Here is a 15,875-nt window from a genome sequence, read left to right as displayed (position 1 = left end):
CACGGTCCGGACCGATGTCACCGCAGGGGGCTGAGAGGAGGGGGCAGAGGAGCAGGTTCAGGAAGGGACACCGGGTGGGGTGCAAGGGGGTGTGTCTGGGCTCTGGCTTCTGTGTGGGTACCCAGCGTGCTGGGTGCAAGCACCAGGGTGTAAGGGACGCAGGGCTGCTCTTCACAGAGGCTCGACTTTGGGAAGAAGCCTGAGAGGAGGAGGGCTGAAGGGAGACTCTAGGTCAATGGAGGCCTTGTAAAACTATTTTTATTGATGGATTATGTGTAATGAATTAACCCCTGATGACGCAGACGTTGGACGATGTTTCAGTGTCCATCTCTGCAAACATCTCCACGTTTGCACCGTGAGCTAGTTACCAGCACAATTGGCAAGATTTTGTTTCATTCACTTTTATTTCTTGAGCACTTCCAATGAGCAATAAAATGGTGAGAAGAGAGAGATGAGAATAAAGTAATATCGTGTACAGCGAGCCTGTGTGGTTTGCTCCTAAAGATTACAAATTAAAGCAATACCCTAAAGTATAAAGATAAAGATCTTCCTGTTCTTGTTGGTTCTAACTACCATAGTTAATAGCTGAATACTTGTGTAAATATCTAATTGAATCAGTAGAAATTAGCCAATTCCTCAACAGTAGCAGAAGTCATTTAAGCCGAGTCAGAAGTAACCTAAATGGCCCTGATGTATCCATAGTCAAAGGCCCTGGAGGTGGGCTTCCCTTCCCTGGTGGCGCAGTGGTTGAGAGTCCGCCTGCCGATGCAGGGGACACGGGTTCGTGCCCCGGTCCGGGAAGATCCCACATACCGCGGAGCGGCTGGGCCCCTGAGCCACGGCCGCTGAGCCTGTGCTCCGCAATGAGAGAGGCCACAGCAGTGAGAGGCCCACGTACCGCCAAAAAAAAGGCCCTGGAGGTGAGATTCTGCGCTTGTCCTAAAGTCAGAGAATTTGTTATTCCACATGGTGTGTGCATTCCCAGCAACAAAACTGAGACTCTTTTCCCTTAATTATCTGTATCACTGTTTCTCCTATAGAACTATTCTTAAAAGGACTCGTTTTTTAAAAAATTTCTATCATCTGTGTGCAGGTGGCAATTGTGGTCAAGTATTTCTTCCAGTTTGGGTTCTTTCCCTGGAACAAGAATGTGGAATTGAACAAAGACAAGCCTTACCACCCACCCAATATCATCGGGGTGGAGAAGAAGGAGGGCTACGTTCTCTACGACCTCATCCAGCTGCTGGCCCTCTTCTTCCACCGGTCCATCCTGAAGGTACTGCCCGTTCACAGCCCCTGAAAGGTTCCCGAGAACCCGAGCATTGGGATCGCATGGGGCCGAGGGTCCATGGGGTGGGGTCTGTGTGTGTGCTCTTTTATCCTTGTTAACAGACAGTTGTGTTCATTTCATTCGTTTTCTCCAACACTGTGTGCTCAATAATGGAGTTTGTAATAAATCAAGGGGAAATTTTCCCGTTTCTACCCTGGGTTGAATACAGCCTAATTAACCCAACGCCCGAACGGTGAGCAGTTCTTACCTCCCAATCCACGGCAGATCATCAGGGAGCTGCAGTTTGGGGTCTCCTCTCCATCCTGACCTCGGCCCACCCCCTTCTAGTAGCATTGCTTTTGTTGTAGTTTCTTGTCGTGAAACCACTGGCTTTAGTGAGAGACCATGTACGTGATGGGCCCGGGAAGCCCAGGGCTGTGCTCCCAGAGAGCACAGCCTGAGAAAGCCATTCCCTCGTTGCTCTGGGAAGACCTGTCTACAGAGTGACCTTCTCGGGATCAGTAACTCCTGTCACCCCGCTGAGCATCCGTGGGGCTTTTTCTTCTCACACACTGTGAATTATAAGCTAAACTTGTAATATGCCACTCAGCTCTAAAACTTAGATATTGATGTGCCTATGGTCACAGTCTTACTTTCCTTCTCTTATTTTAACCTTGTCTCGTATAACGTATTTTAAATTCACTTTATCAAGTAGTATCTTTATTCGTTCCTTTTGAGAACAAGCTTGGCCTCAGTTAATGCATACACACACATACATGCACACATACATGTAACAGTATGTTCAACTTCTCTCCTATTCAGTGGGCTGTTTCAAACAGGCTTTCATGGTGTACCATGACCAAGACCTTTACTCCGCCTTTTGTCACCTTGCAAACTGCAAGTCCCTAACCCTTCACTTGGCGGGGGGGGTGGCTTACCTGAGTCATTGGGGTGTGGTGAGTTTGCAAAGGTATTTATCCACAGGCACCCATTAGCCAAAATAAAATTTGCTTAATTTTTCCAGTTCTTCTGATGAATATGGTAATTACCTGAATGTAGCCAATTGACTAATTCTCGACGAACATATTAATAGATGTTTAACCTTATCTTTTTAGTTCTAGAAATTAAAGTTTTAAATTTCAGCATTTAGTATAATTTTGGCCGCTTCCAATTTCTCTTGCAAATTCTGAATCCTTTTGCGTATCATTTTAAGAAAATTATAAAACTTTAGATATCTTTGTTACTTTTTCATCACCATTCAAATGGTTTAACAGCTATGATTTTATATTTAAAGCACACGATAAATGAAATGTTCGGGTTTCATATTGGTACACTTACTCTGATTTCTTCTTTGGAAATGTCTTATATACAGTGAATATATTTGAGGTACTGTTATGCTGAAATTTTGGCTAATGGTATGAAAAATGCTTTTGTAATGATAAATCCTTTCATAAAAAGACAAAACTATCCTACAGCTTTTGAAAAAATAAGCCTTTTGACAATGCTGCTTTGAAATCCAAACAATTAAAAACTATGTGCAAATTTCAAAAGTGGTCAAAATTATCCTGTTTATATGAATCACTATAATTTTATAAATAATTGGAAGAATTAACAAACCTAAATAAATATGCTACTAAGAAAGCAGTGAAAGAATCCAAATATGTTAATAAAATGTTAACAAAAGACAAAGCCACTTCTAAAATGATTTGCAAGAAATCAGTATACGCTGAAAAATCCCATTATGAGCACCTAAAATGTCTGTTATAAGAATACATTCATTGAACCTGCTTAAGAAATAATATATCTATACATAAATATTTAAGAATAATCTGTAAATTAGGTGACTTTGTCTTTGGATGAATGGATCGTTCTCCGACTTGGTTTGGCAAATGGGCCTGGAGCTCTTATTCTCTACAGAGTCAGACGGAGGACTGGACGGGGTCCTGGGGATAAATGCTAGCCTGGCAGCCAGGGTGCTCAGGGGGCGGACAGCTCACTGGGCAGCTTCGTCCAAGGTCAACACCAGGGCGACTTGTGGTCCACGTAGCATCTCATTCCAGGAAATTCCTGCTTCCTCAGCCCTCTCTTCTGCAATCCTCCCTCCTGTCCTTACCGGCCCCCTTTATCCCACTTCCTTGAAGCAAAAGCCAGGCTCTGCAGGATGCGTCACAGACTCTCACACATGGGCCAGCATTGTTGGAGTAGAGTATTTGCAGGTCTGTTCCCGGGTCAGCCGTGGTGATCCCAGGTGATCCCAGGATTCAGGTCTTGTGGTGCAGGCTGGGGGAGAAGCAGCACCGTAACTCCAGTACAGGTATCTGGTGAGCACGGGGCGGGGACCAGTTCACCCATGGTCACTTCGGCTCCGTACTACCGGTGCACGCTGTCAGCACAGCAATGTGTGCTGGAAAGCACTTCCGCTCAGGGAACCAGCTGCGTTGATTCTGTTTGACTTCCACCCCATCATCTGTCTCCATCTCCACTGAAGAGCCAAATGCTATGGTCTATGCCCACCGCCTCCACTCTGCTGGGACCGTTGGAAAAGTATAGATGATACTCTTTCTTAGAATCCTTTGCACTGCTTTGGGTTTCTAATCTTTTTTTAAATTTCAGTTTTATTGACGTATAATTGATGTATAATTGACAAAGTTTTATTGACGTATAATTGACAAATGAAATTGTAAGGTATTCAAGGTGTACATGTAGTGATTCGATAAACGTATACATGGAGCAAAGGCTCTCTCCCTCTGGTTAACTGGTGCATCCAGCACCTCCTCACCTGCCTCTCTGTCTTTGTTCGGTGACAGCATTTAAGTTGCACTCTCGTAGCCAGTTTCCGCTGTACAACAGGGTTGTCAGCTACAGTCGCCCTGTTTTACGTTTATCCTGAGGGACGCTCTGGTGGCTGGGATGTCATAGGGCAGAATCCCAGCTGAGCTGCCCCTTCCTTGCCTTCTCAGTGCCACGGCCTGTGGGACGAAGATGACATCGCAGACAGTGGCTCTGACGAGGTGGGCTTGGACGACGCGCTGTCCCTCAGCCACGGTAGGAGGGGTTCCTCCGACTCCCTGAAGTCCATCAACCTGGCCGCGTCCGTGGAGTCGGTGCACGTGACCTTCCCCGAGCAGCCGGCCGCCATCAGGAGGAAGCGCTCCAGCAGCGGCTCGCAGATGTCCCAGGGCTCCAGCTTTTCCTCCAATAGGTCCAAGAGAGGTATCTGTCACACGGTGTCCCCAGGCTGAACCATTTCCCTGGTTCCAGTGGATCCGGGGCAGGGGAGTTTGTTGGGTGCTGTCGAGGAGACAGATACTGTGATGTGAAAAGAATGTACTTTGCAACCAGACAGACGGAGTTCCGAGTCCGGGCTGAGATGTGTGTGTGGTCCGGGGCGATCACATCACTATCCAGGGTGTCTGTCTGAGTCGTCCCCGGGACGAGGATTTCAGGTCGTGGAGAAAAGTGGCCAGCACGCCGCCTCGTACCTAGTGCGTGTTGGATACAGGGTAGTTATAAATCATATCCAGAGATTCTGCCGAGTATAAATCACGATTTATTTTGAAAATACATTTTACTCAATGGGAACTTTTAGCCAAACCTCCTTAGTTATTTCCTAAGCCAGTTATTAATTTCTTACCCAACAGCCAGTAATAGGAAAGTACATATGCGTTCCAGTTGCCCCTCTTGGGGTAAGTGGGCTTTTGTGTTGGTAGTGCTTCTGTCTGAAGCCTTCCAGACACTCTGTATTCATCAGCAGAAGACATTTTTCAGGCAGGCACTGGCAGGTCATCTCATATTTGTTTTGCAGTTAGAGAAATTTGGACCTGAAGAAAGGCATGGGTCCTGGACCCAATCTAGAAAACCCGCAACAAAAACCTGGGACCCCACTGAGCACGATAAAAACTGTTCTCCGGTCTCCTTCCTCCTGGGACAGAGGTCCCACAGCGGCCGAGGAAAGAGCCAGCAGTGGGTGTGAAAAGCCACGGATGCCTTTGGCTATGGAAGCAGAGTTGAGGCTGCAGATTCCAAGTTCCCCGTCTCTGTTTTTACGGGCATCTGTGTGTCTCACCTTCTAAGCAGCTTCAAACCATCCTCTGTCCTGGGGGCGGTGGGGCTTCTGCAATATTTACGTCGACCATCCTGCACCTCACGGTGCATCTCGGTTTCTTTTCATTTTCAGGCAGCGCGAGCACCTGCAACAGCAGCCAGAAGGGAAGCCGCGTTGTGAGCGGCAAGCGAAAGAGCAGACGGGAGCGCTACGTGGAGAAGCTTCGAGAACACGCAATCAAAGCAAAAGCGTTTACCGTAAAGAAGTGAGTGCGTGAGAACGCCTTGGGGCTGGGGAGCTGGTGTCACTTACTCCATATCAGCCAGAGGTGACGAGTGAAGTGACTTGTCCCACCACAAACATCACCTGCTTCAGGCAGAACGAAGTAGCCCATCGTGATACTGCTTTTAAAAATCACTTTCCAATAAGGATGATTTATTTTTACATCCACTGCATTTCTAAACGCACTTTTTCTATTTGAATACGGGCTCACCGTGTGTATTTCCAGGCATATGAAAGAGTCCAACCAGACAGAGAGGGAATGAAGTCAAAGCGGGAAGGTTCTTAGAGATACACTTACCCCACAGAGGGAAACCGAGGTGCACGAGGGAAGTGGTTTGTCTGTCACGCAGCCCAAGTTCACCAGCCGAGTTCACAGGCCCCTCCCCCAGGTGACAGGGATGCAGAGACAGGAGTGGAAATGGGGGAGGTGCAACAGGGCTGGCCCTGAGTCTGGGCTCTGAGACCGAGGGCGCTGCTCACCTGAACGTGGCCTTGAATTGAAGGTGGAACCCAGAGCACAGTGAAGATAGGGGGACAGGGGCTGGGCAGACAAGTCAGGGCCAGGGCACAGGGTCATGAAGGATGGAGCGAGGTGAGCTCCAAAGCCCAGGGTGCTGCCCGGGACCCGGGGGACACACGGGGTCGGAAATGGGAGGAGCAGGGGCTGCGTGGCGTTTCCTGGGTCTCAGGTAGAACCACAGGCCCCGTTTGCTTTCACCGCAGCCCGGGCCTCCCGCCTCATTACTTATCACACCTTTTATAGAAGCGCAGAGGGCTGGGTAGCAGGATCAGGGCCTCACAGGTGGAGAGTAATCGAATCAGGGGATAAACCGGCCCCTCACTTCCGGGGCTACCGCTCCATTATGCTTCAAGGAGAGAAGAGGTCTGTGGTCCCGTCGGCCATGAACTAGTGCACAGTCTCTGTTGGGGCAGGAGCCCCCCTTCCCCCAGCAGACTGTCCTGAGGTCGGGGGCAGGGGCTGAGAGCTGGTGGGAGGAGGGAAGCAGAGGATGGAATGCTCTGATCACTGTATCCAGTGGCTCCTGCATCCCCCTCCCTGGGTGTCTGTCTGGCAGGACCCTGCAGCTCTACGTGCCCATCAGACAGTTCTTCTACGACCTCATCCACCCCGACTACAGCGCCGTGACCGACGTGTACGTGCTCATGTTCCTGGCAGACACCGTCGACTTCGTCATCATCGTCTTCGGCTTCTGGGCCTTTGGGGTAGGTCGGGGACCAAGGACACTGCACACCAGGGACTAGCGCTGCTGTCCTGTGGGTGCCACCGGGCCTGAACCTGTGGTCTCCCCCCACCAGAAACATTCAGCCGCGGCCGACATCACCTCCTCGCTGTCGGAGGACCAGGTCCCGGGGCCCTTCTTGGTGATGGTCCTCATTCAGTTCGGCACCATGGTGGTGGACCGGGCACTGTACCTCAGGAAGACGGTGCTGGGGAAGGTCATCTTCCAGGTCATCCTGGTGTTTGGGATTCACTTCTGGATGTTCTTCATCTTGCCTGGTGTGACTGAGAGGTAAGGCCTTCGGAAGCTAGAGCCGTGGGGGCCGCTTTCACGCAGACATTTTCATAAGGATCAGCCCGTAGGAGAAGGGAAGGTTAGGGGGTTTAATCAATACTAAACTCAGTGTGAAGCCAAGGTGTGAGCTGATTCCTCAGAAACGTTATCACTGGTTTTTTTTTTTTTTTTTTTTGGTGGCACACGGGCTTCTCACTGTTGTGGCCTCTCCCGCTGTGGAGCACAGGCTCCGGACGCGCAGGCTCAGCGGCCGTGGCTCAGGGGCCCAGCCGCTCCGCGGCATGTGGGATCCTCCCGGACCGGGGCACAAACCCATGTCCCCTGCATCGGCAGGCGGACTCTCAACCACTGCGCCACCAGGGAAGCCCCATCACTGCGTTTTATACGCATTCTCAGACCTAGTGCTCTCAGATAGGGAGGGGACAGGCTGAGCGGTCAGCGCACACCTGGGGTCCTCGTGCTGTGACCTGAGCAGATAGAGAGACGGACTGGAGTGCGGTGTTAAGAGCGTAAGGGGATGAGAGGACGCAAAAGTGTGTCACATGAGAAGCGGATGAAAAGAACGGAGTCTGTTCAACTGGTAGAGAAAGGGGGTGCAGGTGACGAGGGGTCTGCCTCACTGGGTCCTGCTGAGGGGTAAACACAGCAGCCCCCGTGCCGCTGCTGCTGTAGTTAATACAACTATTGCTGTGAAGGTGCCTTGGGGGCCGAGGACTTGGGTAGGGAAGGGCTGGTGCTGTCCCAGGAGGGGGCTGGAGGCCGTCTTTCCCTCTGTCCCTTGAGCCCCCAGCTCTGGCCATGCTGACCCTCCTCGGTGCCTCCTGACAGCCTCTCCCCTCCCCAAGGTCAGATCTCAGACCAGAGGGCATGCCTCCACCCAGAGCAGTGCTGGGGCCAAGTTGGTGCTTCACGCATGAGCAGATGAATGAGTCAGTCCAGGAAAGAAAAACCAGGGAGACCCCTATCAACAGGAAATGCAGGCAGACCTCGGGGATACGGCGGGTTCAGTTCTGACCACCGCAACAAATCGGGTGGCAGGAATTTTCTGGTTTCCCGGTGCCTATAAAAGTTACGTTTACACCAAACTGTAGTCTGTTAAGTGTGCAATAGCATTATGGATTAAAAACACAATGTTTATACCTTAATCTAAAAACACTTTATCGCTAAAAAATGCTACCCATCACCTGGGCCTTCAGTGAGTTATAGTAGTAACATCAAAGATCACTGACCACAGGTCACCACCACAAATACGATCGTAATGAAAAAGCCTGAACTATTGCAAGAATTACCTAATTGTGACACGGAGACACGAAGGGAGCAAATGCTGTTGGAAAAACGGTGCTGACAGATTTGCTGGACGCAGGGTGGCCACAAACTTTCCATTTGTAGAAATCACAGTATCTGTGAAGCGCAGTAAAAGGAGGTGTGCCTGGTATCGGCTCTGGTAGACGATGAAAGCAAAGGGTCTGCAGAAGGGGAGCAGGGAACTGTCCATATAACATGAGAGGAGTGACCTTTTTAAGAACATGTCATGAAAAGGTCTTCATGTGTACCACCAGTTTGATCTCTTTATCAGACCTCATGAGTCATTCACAGCCAAGCCTTAGGAATAACCTGTCCGTCAAGCTGGTGGGCACCATTCTTGGAGTAGCAAGTAATGAAAATGGATTTTCCTAATGTTATTCAGAAACCGACTCAAATGTAATTCTCCACGAGGAAACCAAGTCTCTTCTACCAGTGGCTAGACTGACGTCTGCCCCCACCTGAACGTTCAGGCTGACTTTTTGACCTCAGTCTAGGGAATCATTGCTTTGTGATAATCAATGGTGGCAATGAAAATATTTTAAAAGGAAAATTGGAATTAGGATAATCTTTCCTGAGTCTAAAGTAGAACTAACTATATAAAGGGTCGTTACTCAGAAGATACTCAATAGCTCCGTAAGCCTTCCATTCCACACCGCAAACTAGGGGAGTAAATGTAGCTCACATGATAAAGATAATTCAGAATAGGGCAAGCCGTTTGTAAAAATATTAGAATTTGGTCATGAGAACATTGTGAATCTTATTTTTTTTAAAGAGTTGTTTTTTTTTTTTTTATTTCATTTTTGGCTGCGTTGGGTCTTCGTTGCTACGCGCAGGCCTTTTCTAGTTGCAGCGAGCGGGGGCGACTCTTCGTTGCGGTGCGCGGGCTTCTCATTGCGGTGGCTTCTCTTGTTGTGGATCATGGGCTCTAGGTGCGTGGGCTTCAGTAGTTGTGGCACGTGGGCTCTGTAGTTGTGGCACACGGGATTAGTTGCTCTGTGGCTTGTGGGATCTTCCCAGACCAGGGCTAGAGCCCGTGTCCCCAGCATTGGCAGGCGGATTCTTAACCACTACGCCACCAGGGAAGTCCCTTATTTGTTAGTCTTTAAAACAGAATAAGTATAATTTTCTCTGTAAATATTTAATTATAGCTATCTCTCAAAGCAGAGAAATAGGCCAAATTTAACACCCAGGATAGCTGGATGGTGAATTTTGGTAATTTGTCTGATATTTAAAAGCATCAAGGAGGCATTCTCCAGCAGCTCTCATTGAAATTCTTAATTTCACAGAAGAAAAGAGCTTAGAAAGCTTTCTAGACCTACTGTCTAATTTTCCAGGTGAAGACAGGTGAGCCCATATGGAAGTGTGACCTCCTCAGAGTCACTCAGCCAATTACTGGAGGGACCAACCCCCAACCCCAGGGCTCTTGGCCCTACTGTGTGCTGCAGCTACCGTATACTGCACCTACTGTATATTGCACTCCTGTCCCCATGGGAAGCATCCCGTACTCGCTTCCAGGAAGATTTTTTTTTTTTAGGTAACACAACCTATTATTTCACTCTGCAGCGTGAAAAGGATTTGATTATTCCAGCCAGTCCCAAGAGAGAGTTCCAGAGCCCTTCAGCCTAAATCTTTGCCATGTCCTGACAGGGGGTCCAGCAGAGACCAGAGCTCCCAGAAATACTGCAACAGTGAAGCCACTGAGAGTCCCTTTAGCATTTTAGTCCTTTTAGGTCAAATCGGCAAATGGTTTGGTTATTCCTGCTTGTATTGGTGTCCTGTTGCTGCCATAACAAATCACTACAAAGTTAGAGTTTAAGGCAATGCAGGTGTGTCGTCTTGCAGTTCTGCAGGTCAGGGGGCAGACCCAGGTCTCACTGGACTGATTCACGTGTGTGGGCAGGGCTGTGGTTCTTTCTGGAGGCTCCAGGGGAGCATCCACCTCCCGCCCTCTTCCAGCTTCTAGAGATGCCCATGCTCTGCACCTGTGGTCTCCTCCTCCATCTTCAAACCCAGCATCTGTTCCCCTGCCGCGTCTCCCTCCACCCATGGCTGAGCAAGGCTCTCTCCCGCTAAGGACTCACTGACTGAGGCCACCTGGACAGCCCTGATGGCTCCGCCTCTCCAGGTCCCCGACCTTAGCACGTCCGTCAAGTCCTCTTTGCCATGGGAGGTCACACGTTCCCAGGTTCTGGGGACTAGGACGTGCACGTCTTTGGGTGGGGGCTGGGGGCATTCTTCTGGCGACCACGCTGTCCTGCCAGGCTTTTGAGGAGGTCCACAGCCTAGCGACAACGCCTGCCAACCAAACACGGCTGAAACATCTGCTGTAAGGACCGAATGAAAGAGAGCTTCTCTGGGATGTCTTACAAATCATGCATATTCAATTCAATTTCACGTTTATCGAGCACCTCTTAGGTCCAGGGCAGCAGACCAGGAGAAAAGGGCTGTGACACCCACGTGAATAAAGCAAGGACCTGTCGGCCTTTCACGGCCTTTCACACACTGGGCTCCCAGGCTCCCGACACTGTGAGGGTCACCAAACTGTGGCCACACAGGTCCTTTCTTCTCCTGGGATCTCACCTTTGGGTCTCACCTAATGGCCATCCCTAATGCAACAGACTAATCTGTCTTTGGTTTTGGATCTTTAATTCAAGATACATTAGGATCGGTGAGCCTCTGGCATCACTGCCGGCATGTCAGTGACAACATAATTTCTTGACATTTTTGTCCCCTGCATCGGCAGGCGGACTCTCAACCACTGCGCCACCAGGGAAGCCCTGCTGCTACTCTTTAACCTCCAAAATTCATTTTTCTTCCTTCAAATTTACTGAAAATTTCATTCATTGTTTAAAGAGAAACCATTGATTAATAATCATATTGTCTAAATCCTTTCCAAACAAGGAAAGCGTAAGGGGAGAAATAGATTAGGAGTATTTTAAGCCCTACAGAAGAAAATTAGGGCTACCGGTCATAACATTGAGGACAAGGAAGCTCGGATATCTTGAATAATTTATCTGATAAATGGCTTTTTCTGTGTGCATCACACCATGTAGCCCACAAATATCCAAGGGTTCCCTACAGTCTACACAGCTCTGCACAGTAGGTGACGAGGGAGACGGGGAGGGCGTGACTCCAGCCTCCGGGAATAAACCATGTAGAGACGCCACAGACAAACGCTTCCCAGTACAGGGCAACCTCAGTGTCCCTAATTACGGTTAACGTGATTGCTTCAGGATCTGTAGGTTAACTAGTACTTATTCCAAGTTGACCCACTTTAACATCATAGGAAGGGAATTTTTTTTAGTAGGTAAAACAGGGGTTGGACCTTTTATAAAGAATAGAAGGCAACACAGTTTTAAGTCTTTGATTATAATTTTGATAAATATAGAAGAATTCTTTCCCATGTTAGGTGGGCTTGTATTGCTATAAACTTCCCCCTTAGAACTGCTTTTGCTGCATCCCATAGGTTTTGGGTCGTTGTGTCTCCATTGTCATTTGTTTCTAGGTATTTTTTTATTTCCTCTTTGATTTCTTCAGTGATCACTTCATTATTAAGTAGTGTATTGTTTAGCCTCCATGTGTTTGTATATTTTACAGATCTTTTCCTGTAATTGATATCTAGTCTCATGGCGTTGTGGTCAGAAAAGATACTTGATACAATTTCAATTTTCTTAAATTTACCAAGGCTTGATTTGTGACCCAAGATATGATCTATCCTGGAGAATGTTCCATGAGCACTTGAGAAAAATGTGTATTCTGTTGTTTTTGGATGGAGTGTCCTATAAATCCATGTAGTTTTTATATCAAGTATCTGTAAAATCAAAGGGCATTTTCCTGGAGAGAGAAAAACAATGTGATTTCCTAAAGTTCTACCAATATGGACAGTTCCTAGAAAGATGAGGAACTGGATAGTTGATGGGGGCTCTCCGTAAAGTATCTGATATCTTACTGGTAACTTGTCAAGTGCCCACCATGGTCAAACGCAGTTAAAGTAATTCATTAGGTCCTGAAATACCGAGGCTGGGCTTCTCCACAGCAGAGACACTCATAAGCAACATTTCTGAGATCTTTAGCTGCCGACATCCACGTGGAGGCCTCTAGGCCCCCAGACACATAGGCCCACATGTTCCTGGCTTGTTCTTAGATCTTGTCAACTAAAGAATAGCTGTTCTCAATGAAAAATAGTACATGTTTTCTTCTGATAACAAAATTGAAAATTAATAAGACAAATCCAGGATACAACATAAAGAGTAATACACTGCTTTGTCTAAAGAACTTAAAGTATCGCTCTTAATTTTAAACACAGGGAAGATTATACTTAAGTCTTACTGAGTTGAAAGTCGGATTCATTTTTAAAAATTTGTACTAATCATGTTTAAGACTCACAGGATGCCGCATTTATCCAAAGTTAAAAATGATCCTATAGGTCATCATTCTTTGAAAATGTGTTCTAATTTTTTTTCCAGTGTGAAATTTAGTTCCACTAAGTTTTTGCTCAGACTTACGTTAGCATTCATGAACTGTTCAACACTATGGGCCTCTTCATTAACTGTCCACCAGGAGAAGGAACTACCACCTCTAGCTCTGAGGATGTCATTAGAAAAAGGCAAGTTAGTAGATCAGAGAGTCATGGATTTTTAGAGCGAGGGAAACTTTTCATATAGACATTGATGTTTAGAAAAATGATGGCTTGAGGAACAAACTCCATAGCAAACAGAACTGGAACCAAAATCCAGGTGTCAAAAATGTATTAATCCCTGATCTGTCTTATGTATGTATAGCAAAAGAAAAAAAAATGGGGGTTCATTTCTCAGAATTCTTTCTCCTACATCTTCCAAATTATGCATCTTGTCAAGTAAAAACCACATTTTGGTTTCTTCTTTGTTGACCTTTAATTTGGACCATGATAGCGGCACCATCAAAGTCCTGAGAAAATGTTTATTAGTAAATTCACTTAACAGTCATTTATTTTAATTATGGCTGAAACAACTGAATAATGCTCTAATAAATTGGGGGCACATTCAGAGCAATTTTTTTTTAATCATTAGATTTTCGGACCCCACCTCTTGCCTCTTGAAGAGATCCACTATGTAGAGAGAATTTACTGAATTGTCTTTAAGTGCCAGGTGGGCAATCAGGCTTTTTAAAATTTATGCTAAACTGGTGTCCTTTTGTTCCAGAAGACTATTCCATCCCTCCACTTTTCTGTGTTTTCACATCTCAGGAAATTCAGCCAGAACCTGGTCGCCCAGCTTTGGTACTTCGTGAAATGCGTGTATTTCGGGTTGTCCGCCTACCAGATCCGCTGCGGCTACCCGACGCGGGTCCTCGGAAACTTCCTCACCAAGAGCTACAACTACGTCAATCTCTTCTTGTTTCAAGGGTGAGACGCTCTGTGCTGTCACAGCCACTCACAGAGCGGGGCTGGCCGCGGGACGGCATTGTGTCCCCTCCCTGGGAGGGAGTGGAGAAGAAGCTGGTGACCTCAGCACGTGGGTCCCTGCAGGGCTCCTACAGTGTTTGACAGGAGAGCATGTGTGGCCCTTGAAATGCCTTTTTGTGTGTGGTTCCACCCACCTGGCCAGGATGCTGCTCTAAAGTCGGCCGCGTGGGTTCGTTTTCTATTTCTGTATCGTGTATAATTACACTGATAATATTTCAGGATGAAAAATTGGGGTCCATGATCCTAAGTATTAATATATTCTGGGCACAGTGCAACAGAACATTTGGAATCTGAAGTGTTCCAAAATGCCTCTGGAATTTTGCTTGTGCAACATGCCATCCATGGGAGGGGCACTGATTCCACTAATGTCAACCTGAATGCCATGCGACTTGCCTGTTCCTGGTAGGAAGTTATTACCACTCACACGGACATGTTGGTTCTTCTGTGTGAGGGTTTCGGTGTGAGCATCCCCTCCCGGTTCCCATGGAGATTATACCACAGGGTGAAGGGTCAGGCTGCTGGGGCACTGCTGGCCCCTGGAGCACCAGGCGTGGGGACCGGGGACTCAGTCACGGAGGAGTGTTGAGTGTGCTCGGATGTTGAGAACCACCACGCGTGTCAGAGTTTCACTGCATGCTACCCCGTGTGGGGAGGGAGCCTGACACGTCTTCAAGGGGGTGGAATAGTGCTCCCCTCAAAGCTGAAGAGCTCAGGGGAGAAATCCGGGCGGCAACCCAAGCTGCTGGGAGGGTCTGGGATGAGCCCCTGCCTGGAAGGAGCTCTGTGTCGGTCAAGAAACAAGGACCAAACCCAGACCCCAGAGGAGCCCAGGCCATCCCACTTCCAGCTGAAATACAAGGGACTGAGCCAGGGTCTCGATAGCCTCAGTCACCTAGTAGGTCCCCCAGCCGTGGGCCCTGCTGTGCCCCCGATGACGTGGCCGCGCCTGATGACTTTTCTCACCTCTCCTCATCTTTCCCCGATCAAGAGTATAACCTTCCCTAGCTCGACAGCAAAGCCCCCATAATTCAGTAATCCTGCGACCAGCAGATTCTCAAAGCAGAAGCAAATGTTTAAAATGAACTTATTTACAAAACAGAAGCAGACTCACAGACTTAAAGAATGAACTTATGGTTACCAGTGGGGAAGGGATAGTTAGGGAGTTTGGGATTGAAATGTACACACTGCTATATTTTAAATGGATAACAAACAAGAACCTACTGTACAGCACAGGGCACTCTGCTCAATATTCTTTAACAACCTAAATGGGAAAGGAGTTTGAAAAAGAATAGATACATGTATATGTATAACTGAATCACTTTGCTGTACACCTGAAACTAACACAACATTGTAAATCAGCTATACTCCAATATAAAATAAAATTTAAAAAATAAAAAATGTTGAGTGAAAGAAAGGCACCGAAAAAAGAAGAAAAAAAATGAGAAAAGAAAAAAAACAAAATCAGCAACTTGAAAAAATAAATTAAAAAGTAAAATTGTGTTTGCAGATAATATGACCTTTAAAAAAAATTTTTTTAACTTGAGTATCGTTGATTTACAATGTCGTGTGTTACTTTCTGCTGCACAGCAGTGATTCCGGTATACACACACACACACACACACACACACACACACACACACACACACGTAACCTTATAGGTTATTACAAAATACTGAGTATGGTTCCCTGTGCTATACAGTAGGTCCTTGTTGGTTAGCTATTTTATATATAGTAGTGTGTAGATGTTAATTCCAACCTCCTAATTTATCCCTCCCCCCATATGATCTTTATATAGAGAAAATCCTAAAGACTCACTCAACTAATGTTGGAACTAATCAACATTTTCATTCAGTGAAGTTGCAGGATATAAAATCAACATATAGAAATCAGTTGTATGTTAAATTTAGCCAAAGATAAATGTAGCCAAAGAAGTGAAAGATTTGTACAATGAAGACCATGACTTTAATGAAAGAAACTGAAGACCCTTCAAACTTA

At 47.0% G+C, this 15,875-nt stretch overlaps 1 protein-coding gene across 1 annotated transcript in view; it reads left to right on the top strand.

The window, feature by feature from the left end:
• The window catches only part of PIEZO2 (piezo type mechanosensitive ion channel component 2), a 338,761-nt gene that overhangs the window by 313,101 nt on the left and 9,785 nt on the right, over positions 1–15,875 (top strand). The window contains exons 39-44 of the mRNA XM_024763891.1: positions 1,094–1,276; positions 4,231–4,483; positions 5,448–5,580; positions 6,674–6,821; positions 6,915–7,129; positions 13,662–13,820. Of these exons, the coding sequence (XP_024619659.1) occupies positions 1,094–1,276; positions 4,231–4,483; positions 5,448–5,580; positions 6,674–6,821; positions 6,915–7,129; positions 13,662–13,820 (1,091 nt within the window). The remainder of the gene's footprint in view (positions 1–1,093; positions 1,277–4,230; positions 4,484–5,447; positions 5,581–6,673; positions 6,822–6,914; positions 7,130–13,661; positions 13,821–15,875) is intronic.

Source organism: Neophocaena asiaeorientalis, unplaced genomic scaffold (genome assembly GCF_003031525.2).
Source record: "Neophocaena asiaeorientalis asiaeorientalis breed wild unplaced genomic scaffold, Neophocaena_asiaeorientalis_V1.1 scaffold110, whole genome shotgun sequence".
Taxonomy (NCBI): Eukaryota; Metazoa; Chordata; class Mammalia; order Artiodactyla; family Phocoenidae; genus Neophocaena; species Neophocaena asiaeorientalis.
This window is presented reverse-complemented; position numbering and strand designations above follow the sequence as displayed.